The sequence below is a fragment of the Polypterus senegalus genome, chromosome 5 (genome assembly GCF_016835505.1).
Source record: "Polypterus senegalus isolate Bchr_013 chromosome 5, ASM1683550v1, whole genome shotgun sequence".
In the NCBI taxonomy this organism is placed as follows: domain Eukaryota; kingdom Metazoa; phylum Chordata; class Cladistia; order Polypteriformes; family Polypteridae; genus Polypterus; species Polypterus senegalus.
The window spans coordinates 106,275,234-106,288,127 of NC_053158.1; the positions used below are offsets into that span (position 1 = coordinate 106,275,234).

The window sequence follows — 12,894 nt, forward strand, 5'->3', positions numbered from 1 at the left end:
CGCGATGATTAAAACCTACACTTGGCGTAAAGCCATGCACATTTCCACGGTACCTCATACCTTGTCGTATGCAAGTTCTCAGCTCGGTATTGCAGACTGGCGGCATCCAGCGTCAAAGCAGTGCTACTGCTACTGTTACCCTTTATTTCTTAGAACCACATTTCTGACGCGGCTTTATAAATACACTGAAACTAACCGCATATTGTTTATTAGTGTAATGCATCTTATTGTAGATTACCTGTAACAATATAATGGCCCAGGGAATAGCCATAGTATTCCAAATACCATAACTGCTTTAGCGTTGTTACTCTCACTGCACCTTCTTCTTCTTTTTCTTCTTTCAGCTGCTCCCTTTAAGGGTTGCCACAGCGGATCATCTTTTTCCATATTACTCTCACTGCACCACTCAGAGTATTTATATCACTGTATCTGAGTGGGGAATCACAGCAGCAACTGATCGGAAAGAGAATTATCGGTATACAGCATCAAGCCCACGCTGCCACAGCCATGGCAAAATGTTTCAAAGCCTTTCCTGTATGGACCTCGCTGTTCAGAAACAGTTTCATCCCAAGAACTATAAACGCACTCAATCAATTGCTCCTTGTAGAACTGTTTGTACTTATAAGTACAATTACCCCACTGTAAACTTGAACTACAGTTATAATATTACACAACCTGCGCCACTTTATAAAGCGCGTATTTACATATGAGGACTGTATTATTTGTAAGATGAAATGCAGCAAAATATGTTGATTATATTATACAGATAAAATTTTAACTTCATTTAAATAATCTGTATTGTTAATAATTAAACATGTGAGGACACAAGGTGCCGCAGCGCTTGCATGTTCACGTATTGTTCCTGCCTCGCACTGTATATTTGCTGAGACTGGCGTGACACTGGAAGGACAGATGGATAGAATAATTAAACACATACTACGAAGATATTTAAATGTTCCTTAGAAGTTTTGAAGAATCATCGTTGTAAGCTTACAGATGGATTAACGTCCATTACAGAGCTGATTGTGTGGCGATTGGGTATTTGGGGTAAGAAAAGTAAGGACAAGAATTGAAGGTTAGTACGTTTGAAAGAGACAGTACTGCTACATTAAATTATTTCATTGAAGATCGCGCATTACGCAGCAGCATCTTGTATGAGTCATGAACAATCACTGCGCCATCGTGTTCTTAATAACATGCTTTCATTCCAATCATCATGAAAATGATATCACCTATACATTTCAGTATTTTAATTATTCAGAGAGCTGTAATATCACGAATGTAATGGATTCTGTATCCTGTCAGAGAAAGAGAAAGAACGGAAGCACGTAGTAATTCACACACATACAGTACATTGAAGATCAAATACAAAACAAAGCATTTAACATGCTACTTTAGTTACGATGGGATATGAGAAACTAGTAAATTAAATGATTTTTTAAAATGAAGTTTATGTTCTACTTTAATGACAAAATAAACTACGTGATTAAAGTGGATATTTCAGATATTGAAGTTAACATTTCATGCTTTTTTCCTACTCTGTGCCTTTTTTCCCTCACTGTACCCTAATAAGCTTCCACATGACACTCAGACGTGGGCTACGTCTCGCCTTTTCACGGCGACTTTGATATGTGAGAACTTCTTTTTTATTTCGGGCACTGTGCGACTTTGTGAACTTGAGCTTGTTTCTCCAACACGCTATATCACTCAATCAACTTCCTTTTGTTGATTATACCACTGTATAAACCAACAAATAGTAAGTTTTTCTTTGCCTCCACTTGGTATGCGCTGAAATTCTTATATTTTCTCTCTTGCTTTTGCCATTGCCTTTTCACAGAACACTGAGCTTAAGGTCTATTTATATTGATTTGCATATTCAAAGAGGCATAATTCTGGAAGGAGACAGGGCGGGACAGAAGGCGCGTGTACATGCGTTAGTTTTCACGCTGATCAGGATTTATGGAGCGGAAGAACGCGGAAGTTGGAGTACACACAGATTCCTGCATCTGGAATTTTCTGTGCTTAAGCAAATTTCGGCTTTTGTGCTTATGTCATGTTATAGTGCGAATTCTATGCACGGTGTTATACATGGTCTATTCTAAAATAAACCGTGTGTGCTGTTGACTTGCTAAGATTTATGTAAAAGAAGACTATGATTGAAAATCACTGGAAAAGTCACATAATGTGACATAGCCTTTACCAGTTTCCTGATAGATACTCAAACTCATTTTATAGAATTTAAGTGGCTTTGAAAACATCTGTTAAATAAAAATTATAATGAGGTTTAAACACTTATAGGTCATTGTAATTTGACATTTAGTATACAGTATACATTTATGTCATTTTTGAGATACACATAAACTCATACAGCTTCAATTTATACAAAACAGAGGAAAATGGCTTCACCTCTTCTGGTCTCAGGGACCAAAAAGCCACTTAGCTGGGAAAAAAAATAAAATAACAACTGTGTTTAGTATGTTTAAGCAATTGTGGGCAATTTTGTCTGGGTCTTATATGAGCATTACAATAATGGATGGATTAAAAGGCAGAAGTCTACGTGACCATCATCATCAAGTCCTTCCGTGAGAACCCTAAATCCAAAGAGGACTGTTTCATTTATGTTAGGTAGAATGCCCAGAGGGGACTGGGCGGTCTCATGGTCTGGAATCCCTACAGATTTTTTTTTCTTTTCTCCAGCCGTCTGGAGTTTTTTTTTTGTTTTTTCTGTCCCCCCTGGCCATTGGACCTTACTCTTATTTGATGTTAATTAATGTTGATTTATTTTGTTTTTCTTATTGTGTCTTTTATTTTTCTATTCTTTATTATGTAAAGCACTTTGAGCTACTGTTTGTATGAAAATGTGCTATATGTATAAATAAATAAATTACAGGCAGTGCTCAGTGTGTCCAGTTCTACTTTACTTCAGATTGCAACACTTTGAAGACAAGGAGAATCCCATTTTGGGGAAAGGCTGTGTTATCAAACATCATTTTATTTGAAGGCTGCAGTATCCATGCAATAGTGTCATGAGAGCTTCATACTTTGTAGACGTACAGGGAGTTAAAAGATTAATAAACAAAACAAAATATTAATGTAGCGAAGCACAATGCCAGCAATGTGTCTCATAAGAATCTTAAACTCCCTTATGTGGCTGATTTTATGGTTCACAACTCATAACTTCACAAGTTATTTGCTCACTCAGCCTTCAGTTCCAGATGGAAGACAAAAGGACACCTGCACAGGATTTTAATGGATCTTACATTTAAATAAAAGTTGCCCAAGTACCACTATGATTTTTCCTTTTAGTTTTTGTTCTTGCTGTGTGTACTGTTGTCATCATTACCATTATAATAATGCATAAGGAAAGGATACATAAATGTGTAATACTGAGAATCTTTACCCTATTTTTGCATATATCTGAATATTGGTCAAAGAAATTGCTTGCAGAGTTTATAGACAGAATTGTGTCGAGGTATAGATTTGTGAAAGGGTACAAAGAAATTCCTGCTGCACTGATTATTCCCAAGAACACAATTTCCTTCATATTTCATAAATGGAAGAACTTTGGAACAACCATTACTCCTCCTAGAGCTATCCAACCTATCCAAACTGGAAGAATGGCCATAGTAAGAGAGGTGAACCTTGTGTGGGAGATGACAGAAATTTTCTAAAGGATGTATCTGAACTTTATGATAGAGTTGCCAGGCAGAAGCCTCTTCTCAGTAAAAGACATGTGGAAACCTGCTTGAAGTTTAAAAAAGTAACTAAAATTAGTATCATGTCTGGACAAAGCCAGGCACTACTCATCACCTATGTAATTCCATTCAAATGGTGAAGCATCGTGGTGGCAGCATCAAGTTGTGGAATTGTTTATCAGCTGCAGGGGCTGGGAGAATTGACAGGATTGAAGCTGGAAAGCTAAACAGAGTAAAGTGTTATGATATCCTTTACAAAAACCTGCTCTAGAGTGCTCTGGACCTCAGACTGGGATGAAGCTTCACTTTCCAATAGGACACTGACCCTAAGAACAAAGCAAAGGCAACTCAATAGTAGAATAGGACAACTCATTGAGTTGCCCAACCAGTCTGAACTTGAACCCAATGGAACAGCTCTGAAGAAATCTGAAAATATCTGTCCACAAACAGTCTTAATCTCAGCTGACAGTGTTTGAGAGGAAAACACAGAAAAAAGGCAGACAATCCCTAAAAACATGTGAGAAGTTTGTCGTGTCATACCCAAGAAGACCCAAGAAGACTCAAGGATGTAATTGCTGTCAAAGGTTTTTCAATAAAGTACTGAGTAAAGGGTCTGAATAATGGTATCAATATGACATGCAAGTTTTTAATGTAAATTAAAAAAAAAAAAATTTAAAATCTATTTCTTTACTTTGTAATTCTGATGTATTGAGTGTTGATTAATGTGGGAAAAAATTAATTTAAATGATTTTAGCACAAGGCTGCAACATAGCAAAATGTGAAAAACATAAAGGGGTCTAAATACTTTCTAAATTCACTGAATATGGTTTCAGCCCTTCTCTAGTCAGTCAGTCAGTTAGTCATTGTCCAACCCGCTATAGCCCAACACAGGGTCACGGGGATCTGCTGGAGCCAATCACAGCCAGCACAGGGCACAAGGCTGGAACAAACCCCGGGCAGGGCGCCAGCCCACCACATAGCCCTTCGTTAATTTCTAGTATTTCCATGTATTTTTACCTCCAATATAAAGTTTGTCAAATTTCTTGTCTAACTTCAGGGATATACTGTATGGGTGAAACAGTGGTTCCTCTTCAAAGGTTTTGTGGAACATAAGGAAAAACTCCCCCTAGGTACTGGAATGGACAGAGGGTTTCATTCTCTGCAACCTATGATGGTTGAGGGCTCCAACATGGAAACTGGCACCTAGTACCTTGGTTTTTCAAGATTATTAAGCAGACTGGGGCCTGTCACCTATGAACTGGCAATACCAGCTAATTATAACATATTTCTCACCTACTATGTTTCATATTTAAAACCTATTCATTCGAGTCTTTATTATATACAATCTAGAGCACAATCTTTAGTTTATAAGAATGATGAATTTGAATATGAGTCACCTGTCTAAAACCAAGAAACAGAATTATTGTAATGTTCCAATTTAATTTAATGATATTTTACTTTCACTTAGAATAAATATTCTTTCAAGCTTGACAGCAGTATTACTAAATGTGTATTGATTAAAAGAAAATTAACTTTGGAAAGTCCTAAAAATGTAATTAGTAAATTTAAAATGTACAATAACATTTCTGTCAGACAAAAAGGTTTCAGCATATGTGTAAACAGATTAAACACGTCAGATGTCTAAAATGTACGGTATTTGTCAACTAAGTAAAATATTAAATTCTTTTACTTTACCATACCTTTTCAACAGGAAAAACATAATTCTGTATGAAGTCTTTCACCCGACTAAGAATCACCTTTCCTTTGCTGGACTGCTTAAACAGATCTTCAGATATGGATGACTGCTGATCAGGCTTGAATAACCCACTGCAAGAGCAAATAGCAAAAACAGCAAAAGTCCAGTTTTGATTTTCAGCATTTACTAAAGTGTATGAAATATATTGCAAACTCGTGCAGTATCACTACTTGATTTCAAGTGCAATCACATGAATGATTTGTACAGGTGTAAGAAAAAGTACAATTAGTTAAGAACCGAATCACATTAGAAGATGGATACTTTATACAGTATGTAAATATACCAAACCAACAGAATAAAAAAACACAAAGCTTACAATCTGAAAAAAATTTCTTACTTAAAGAGAGTAAAATTCTTGTTCAAATAATTAAAAACCTCTGGTTTCCAACCTCCTCCTCCTCCTCTGGACCAAATTACCTACAGAATTGATTGTCAGCTATCCAGATGGATGAAACATTAGATTGTGCTTGCTCCCAGTGTTTGCAGTTTAATGCAGTGATCAGCTTCTTTTCTATATCTTCGTGAATTAATAATTTGTAAGGCTAAAGATAAATATACACTCACCTAAAGGATTATTAGGAACACCTGTTCAATTTCTCATTAATGCAATTATCTAATCAACCAATCATTTGGCAGTTGCTTCAATGCATTTAGGGGTGTGGTCCTGGTCAAGACAATCTCCTGAACTCCAAACTGAATGTCAGAATGGGAAAGAAAGGTGATTTAAGCAATTTCGAGCGTGGCATAGTTGTTGGTGCCAGACGGGCTGGTCTGAGTATTTCACTATTTGCTCAGTAACTGGGATTTTCACGCACAACCATTTCTAGGGTTTACAAAGAATGGTGTGAAAAGGGAAAAACATCCAGTATGCGGCAGTCCTGTGGGCGAAAATGCCTTGTTGATACTAGAGGTCAGAGGAGAATGGGCCAACTGATTCACGCTGATAGAAGAGCAACTTTGACTGAAATAACCACTCGTTACAACCGAGGTATGCAGCAAAGCATTTGTGAAGCCACAACACACACAACCTTGAGGCGGATGGGCTACAACAGCAGAAAACCCCACCGGGTACCACTCATCTCCACTACAAATAGGAAAAAGAGGCTAAAATTTGCACAAGCTCACCAAAATTGGAGAGTTGAAGACTGGAAAAACGTTGCCTGGTCTGATGAGTCTCGATTTTCTGTTGAGACATTCAAATGGTAGAGTCAGAATTTGGCGTAAACAGAATGAGAACATGGATCCATCATGCCTTGTTACCACTGTGCAGGCTGGTGGTGGTGGTGTAATGGTGTGGGGGATGTTTTTTTGGCACACTTTAGGCCCCTTAGTGCCAATTGGGCATCGTTTAAATGCCACAGGCTACCTGAGCATTGTTTCTGACCATGTCCATCCCTTCATGACCACCATGTACCCATCCTCTGATGGCTACTTCCAGCAGGATAATGCACCATGTCACAAAGCTCGAATCATTTCAAATTGGTTTCTTGAACATGACAATGAGTTCACTATACTAAAATGGCCCCCACAGTCACCAGATCTCAACCCAATAAAGCATCTTTGGGATGTGGTGGAACGGGAGCTTCGTGCCCTGGAAGTGCATCCCACAAATTTCCATCAACTGCAAGATGCTATGCTATCAATATGGGCCAACATTTCTAAAGAATGCTTTCAGCACCTTGTTGAATCAATGCCACGTAGAATTAAGGCAGTTCTGAAGGCGAAAGGGGGTCAAACACCGTATTAGTATGGTGTTCCTAATAATCCTTTAGGTGAGTGTATGTTGATTCTTTCAAATAACTAAAAAATGACATACAGTGCCATCCATAATGTTTGGGACAAATACACACTTTTCCTTGAAAAAATGTTCCACAGTTTAAAATTATAAATTAAACAGTTCAGACATGATTAAAGCGGCACATTTCAAACTTTAATTCAAGATATTTTGTCGCCGCCATGTAGAAATTACAACACTTTTTATATATGGTCCCTCCATTTTAGTGCACCATAATGTTTATGACAATTGGCACCGTAGGTGTTTGTGATTACTCAGGTGTGTTTCATTGCTTCATTAGTGCAGGCATAAGATACCCAGACTTGCTTCTACCATTGTTCTAAAATGAGGGCAAGAGCTGTGCCAATGAAAGTCAAAGAAGCCAGTATGAGGCTGGAAAAAAATAAAAACGTTACAGACATTGGAAAAACCTTAAGATTACCTAAATCAGCTGTCTGGAATATCAATAATATTTGTAATACTATAGCACCTCAGGGAACTGTTCTATATCCCTTTTTTACCCTCTACACAACAGACTTTAAGTACAATACCAGCATTTACCATTATGGAGGACTTTGTCTTGCTGGGCAAGGACAATAACCTGCAACCCAACATCAGCAAGAGAAAAGAGCTGGTGGTGGATTTCCAGCATGTCAAGGAGTCTCTGAGACCAATTACCATTCAGGGGGAGGATGTGGAAATGGTGCACAGCTACAGGTGCTTGGGAATTCACATAAACAATAAACTGGACTAGTCTGACAACATAGTAGTCAGTGTGGTGTTCTACACTGAAGTCTCCTGGGGAAGCAGCTTGAGCTGAAAAGAAGCACAATGCCTCAACAAACTAATCAGATATAACCACTAGGAGGCACCACAGAGCCCCAAACCACTGACAAAGCAAAACCCAACACAATTCCAGGTTCAAATAAAGGATTTTTATTTGGCAAAGTGCCTTCCACATACAATTAACAGCACAGCAAAGCAAACCATTTACACTTCTTCCTTCCTCCTCCAAAGAGTTTTGCCTACTCCCTCCAGACTCTTACTCAATTAAAGTGAGGCAGTGGGCTTTCTTTTAAACTAGACCCGGGAACTTCTTCCAGTCTACTGTCCAGGTCATCCGGAGCATTTCCAGGTCGTGCTGAAACCAGGGCAGTCCTACCTCAGCAGTGCCAGCTGGGGAATCCCCCAAAGACCCTGACAGGGTTGTGTTTCTGGATTCCATCTCCCATGCCACACTCTGGTGGTTCACCCTTGAGGAACACTGCCACTTGTTGTGTAGGGGAATAAACTGCTCCCGGTGACCTGTTTCCCTGGTCTTTCCATTACAGCCTCATTGCCAGGCACGAATCCTTCCTTTATCCCAGCCAGGATGCATTTCCTTCCTCTCTGGAACCTACACAAGAAAGCCTGCTCTATATCACAGGGCAAACCCTGGATACCCTGGAAGCTATTGTGGAAAAGAGAGGATGACAGAAAAATTAGATGACATCAATAAAAAATATCCCTTGCATCCTCTCCAGGAGGAGCTCTCTTGGAGCACTTTTAGCCACAGGCTCATTCCACCACAGTATGCAAAGAAGTGCCTCTGGCTTTTTTTTCTGCCCACTGCTAACAGGCAATTCAATGCTCCCTCCCGATGTACTCATTAAGTTAATTTTTAAATATCTGTACAATATACATATTTGTTTTTTATTAATTGAAATTATTTACCAATTAATTTATTGATTGCCTGTATTGTTTGTCCTGTGAGTCTGTTGCTTGTTTTTGATGTTTCTGCTACTGAATGCATCTGAATTACACTGTGGAACTAATAAAGTTTATCTAATCTAATTAAGAAGAAAGGAAGCACTCAGTAATCGCAAAGGGACTGGTAGGCCAGGAAAGACCTCTGCTGCTGATGACAGAAGACTCCTCACTAAGGTAAAGAAAAAGCCCCTAACACTTGTCTGACATATCAGAAACAGTCCTCAGGACGCAGATGTGCATGTGTCAAAGACTACTATTTACAGAAGAAATCAGGAACAGAAATACAGGGGCCACACTGTAAGATGCAAACAACTAGTTTTCCATAAAACCACGATGGCCAGATTACAGATTGCAAAAGTGTATTTAAAAGAGCCTGCAGAATACTGGAAACAATTCTTGTGGAAGACAAAACAAAGATGAACCTGTATCAAAGTAATAGCAAGAGCAAAGTGTGGAAACAAAAAGGAACTGCCCAAGATCGAAAGTATACCACCTCATCAGTTAAACATGGTGATGGGGGTGTCATGGCTTGGGCAGGTAAGACTGCCACTGGCACTGGCACACATATTGTCATTGAGGATGTAACTGTTCACAGCAGATGCACAATGAAAACTGCACATTTTTCATTGTCATGGATGACATTACTTCCAGCTCCAGCGCCAAGGACGGCATCACTTCCGGTACCAGTCATGGACAATGTCATTTCTGGTTTTGGCCTTAAAAGCCGCCATCATTTCTTTAGCACATCAGTTCGATTCAGGACTCAAACCAATGCACATGAGTGCACCAAAAAAAAACACTTGCAGCCAGGGAGAATATATGGGTGGCTGCCACAAACCTTTTTGTGAGTGTCGAGGCTCTTCTTTTAACAACAGTATGACTGCTTTAATTTTCCTATCATTGCTATGTCCCAAACATTACTGTGCCCAGAAATGGGGGAACTCTGTAGAAAAAGTGTCATAATTTCTATAAGGTGTGACCAAAATATATGCAAATACCCTTTAAATAAGGCCTGCACTGTGCACTTTAATCACGTCTAAATTATTTGATTTGTAATTTTAAATTGTGGAGCAGAAAAACATGTCATGGAAAAACGTATCTTTGCCCCAAACATTATGGAGGGCCAATACATGCAAATACATTTGCAACCTTTTATACCAGCAACTACCTCACAAAGAAGCAATGATATTATGTCCAGGTCCTGCCATCTTAAGGGCTGGGGATGGTACACTGTCCTGGTGCCTTTCAGATGCATGAAAAATGTGACTAGTAAACTTTGAAGCAGTGAATAACAAAATGTATTTACTGAAATGTAAAACAAGATCTTGAAATGAATGTTTAATTTGCTTGTTTCATAGGACAGAGCAAAATTATTGTCAGGAGGTTAGCTGAGGTCAAAATTAAAACTCAAAAATAATAATCTGTCAAAACAATTGGAGGATTCAAAAATTCAAAGATAGTAAAATAAGATTAAAAACACAAAAGTTAGTTATAAATCATAATATTTCATGATAGAATTTTGTTTTTTCTTTCATGGGCCATCATTTTTGTGAGCTTGTAATGAAGGACACATGGATCAGATGTTGGTGGCATGTCCCAGGAGGTCACATACTGTGACGTCACACATGGAATACTTAATAAACTGGATATTAAATTGACACAGTGTCAAAGTGTATGGATATATGTACAAACTAAGTTGCTGTGAGAAATTATTGAGGGAATGATTATTTGGCAACAAATCTCTTCTATTTAATCCATGTTTTGGCTTCTGTTAGCAATCACCTTATTCCTTTTGGTCTGATTTTGGCTTTCCTAATTGTTACAAGCTATCTCCTCATTACTCTTTTCTCTAAAATCAACTGGTAACCAGAACCAACATTTTATCCTGACTTTGTCATACTTTATGGTGTTTTTCTATACTGTAACTATAGACTTTTGAAGTTCCAAATGGTAATTTTCTGTTCCTGGCATAAAATAAGCCTAAAGAGAGTTAAATTTCACCAAGACTAATGCATTGTTTTTACATAAGGTCCCATTCTGCCATATGAACTTATGGTCTCAGTGCCCTGTGCACTTCACTTCTGTTAATTCCCATCTACAGAGCACACATCCCAAGCTAACTTAAATGTAATCTTCTTCTCAAACTAAGCACTACAATTCCTCATACACTTTATTGAGAACTGTGTTCAAGGCAAAGGATGTCTGCAGAAGGCAAAGGTTAACAGGAATATATACAAGGATGTTGACATTTTCTATTATATTGTACACTGTACCTGTTTTTCACAATTAAAACTTTAATTTTTAGTTATTAAGGACTTCAGCTTGACTATTTGCATGGTGTGAGTGTGACACACAACTTTTCAAGCTATCAGCTGAAAATAATATTTGAGTATCTGATTTGCCATGTAAAACAAAAGAAATGGTGGGAAGAAAATGGAGAAGTTAAAATCATTGCCTAAAAATAGGCTGGATACACAGAAACACTTGCCACAAAGAAGTATACCAATATTTAAAATCAATACACAAAAGTAAAGTATTGGTCAAAAGTTTTCGTAAAAAGATCTTCACACTGACTTGTTTGAATTCTTCTAACTAGCACTAACATTTGAAGATTGATTTTAAGAATATCCAATACTCAGGTGCACATTGCCATCTTAAATAGGTGGTTCATGGCGACAAGTGTATTACATTAGCTGTACTTCATATGACTGGTAACAGGCATATAGCAAGCACAAATAAAATTTCCTCAGTCATATAAGAAAAGTCAAAAAATGACATCAGTAATAAAAATAAAAAACAGAATACAAAATGGTATCTGCAAGTTAACAGTAAGGTTAATAAATTAATTAAATTAGTTAATAAAATTCAAAAATGAAATCAATGAAATCCAGTATAATAAAAAATTCTTTTTCAGCACATTGTTTAATTACCATCATCATAGTTAATCTTTCTGTAACCTACCACAGATTGGTTTTAGCTTTAGCAATCTCTCAGGCTCATTCCAATCATGATCAGGTAACTGAGTGGTCACCAAGTGGCTAGAGGAGCTCAGCTATTTAAAATAAACAACATACATTTAACCCTGAGATCTATTATTGCCATTATTATAAACTCTGTAAGTTCTGTGTGAAAGAGACTTTATTTGGCAAAGACATAAATAAATTCTGTGCAAAGGAAAACTAATACATTATAACAGAAGAACATTCTGTGCAAGTTGAGTGAATGCTATATCCCCTTGAAATCAAAAACAATGTGTTTACTGTATGTATCTATCTACCATGTGTTTGTCTGAGCAAAATGGGATTATAAGCCATACCTCTAGCTATGCGAAGGACTGATATAAAAAATATTAAAAACCATGGGTCAGGTAATTTTCTTTTTTCTATATGACACCAAATTACAATGAAATCAAAGTATTTTTGAGATTTTGGGATATTTATTTTTTATATTGCAAGGGTGTTTCCTCCTAAATATTGATATAATGAATGCCCTTTCTTATGATACCTACTGCCATAGATGTGAAATCCTGACAAATTTCAGACTTTAAAACTAAATGGAAAATAAATGTTTTTACTGTTGAGTAAGTGAGTGATTAAATCAGTCACCATAGATAGATAGATAGATAGATAGATAGATAGATAGATAGATAGATAGATAGATAGATAGATAGAATCAGGAAATGAGAAATACTTATGGACAGCACTGCAGCAATAAAGTAGAACAAAAATCTAAGGACAAGAAAACCACCCCAAAATGTTTTTGAGTCCACTAGAAACATTAACTCTAGTTACTGAATAACAAGAACAGGGTCATGAAACAAAAGTATTGCAATATGTCAGAGTGTGCAATTTTTGAGGAAAAACAGCTATATCAACAGTTTTTCTAAAGACAAGGGAAAAGGAAACAATGTGTCAACATTG

The 12,894-nt window shown here is 37.3% G+C and overlaps 1 protein-coding gene across 1 annotated transcript in view; it reads right to left on the reverse strand.

The window, feature by feature from the left end:
* Positions 1–12,894, reverse strand: part of acad11 (acyl-CoA dehydrogenase family, member 11) — a 559,410-nt gene that overhangs the window by 461,135 nt on the left and 85,381 nt on the right. Inside the window, 1 exon segment of the mRNA XM_039754106.1 lies at positions 5,396–5,522. Within this exon segment, the coding sequence (XP_039610040.1) occupies positions 5,396–5,522 (127 nt within the window).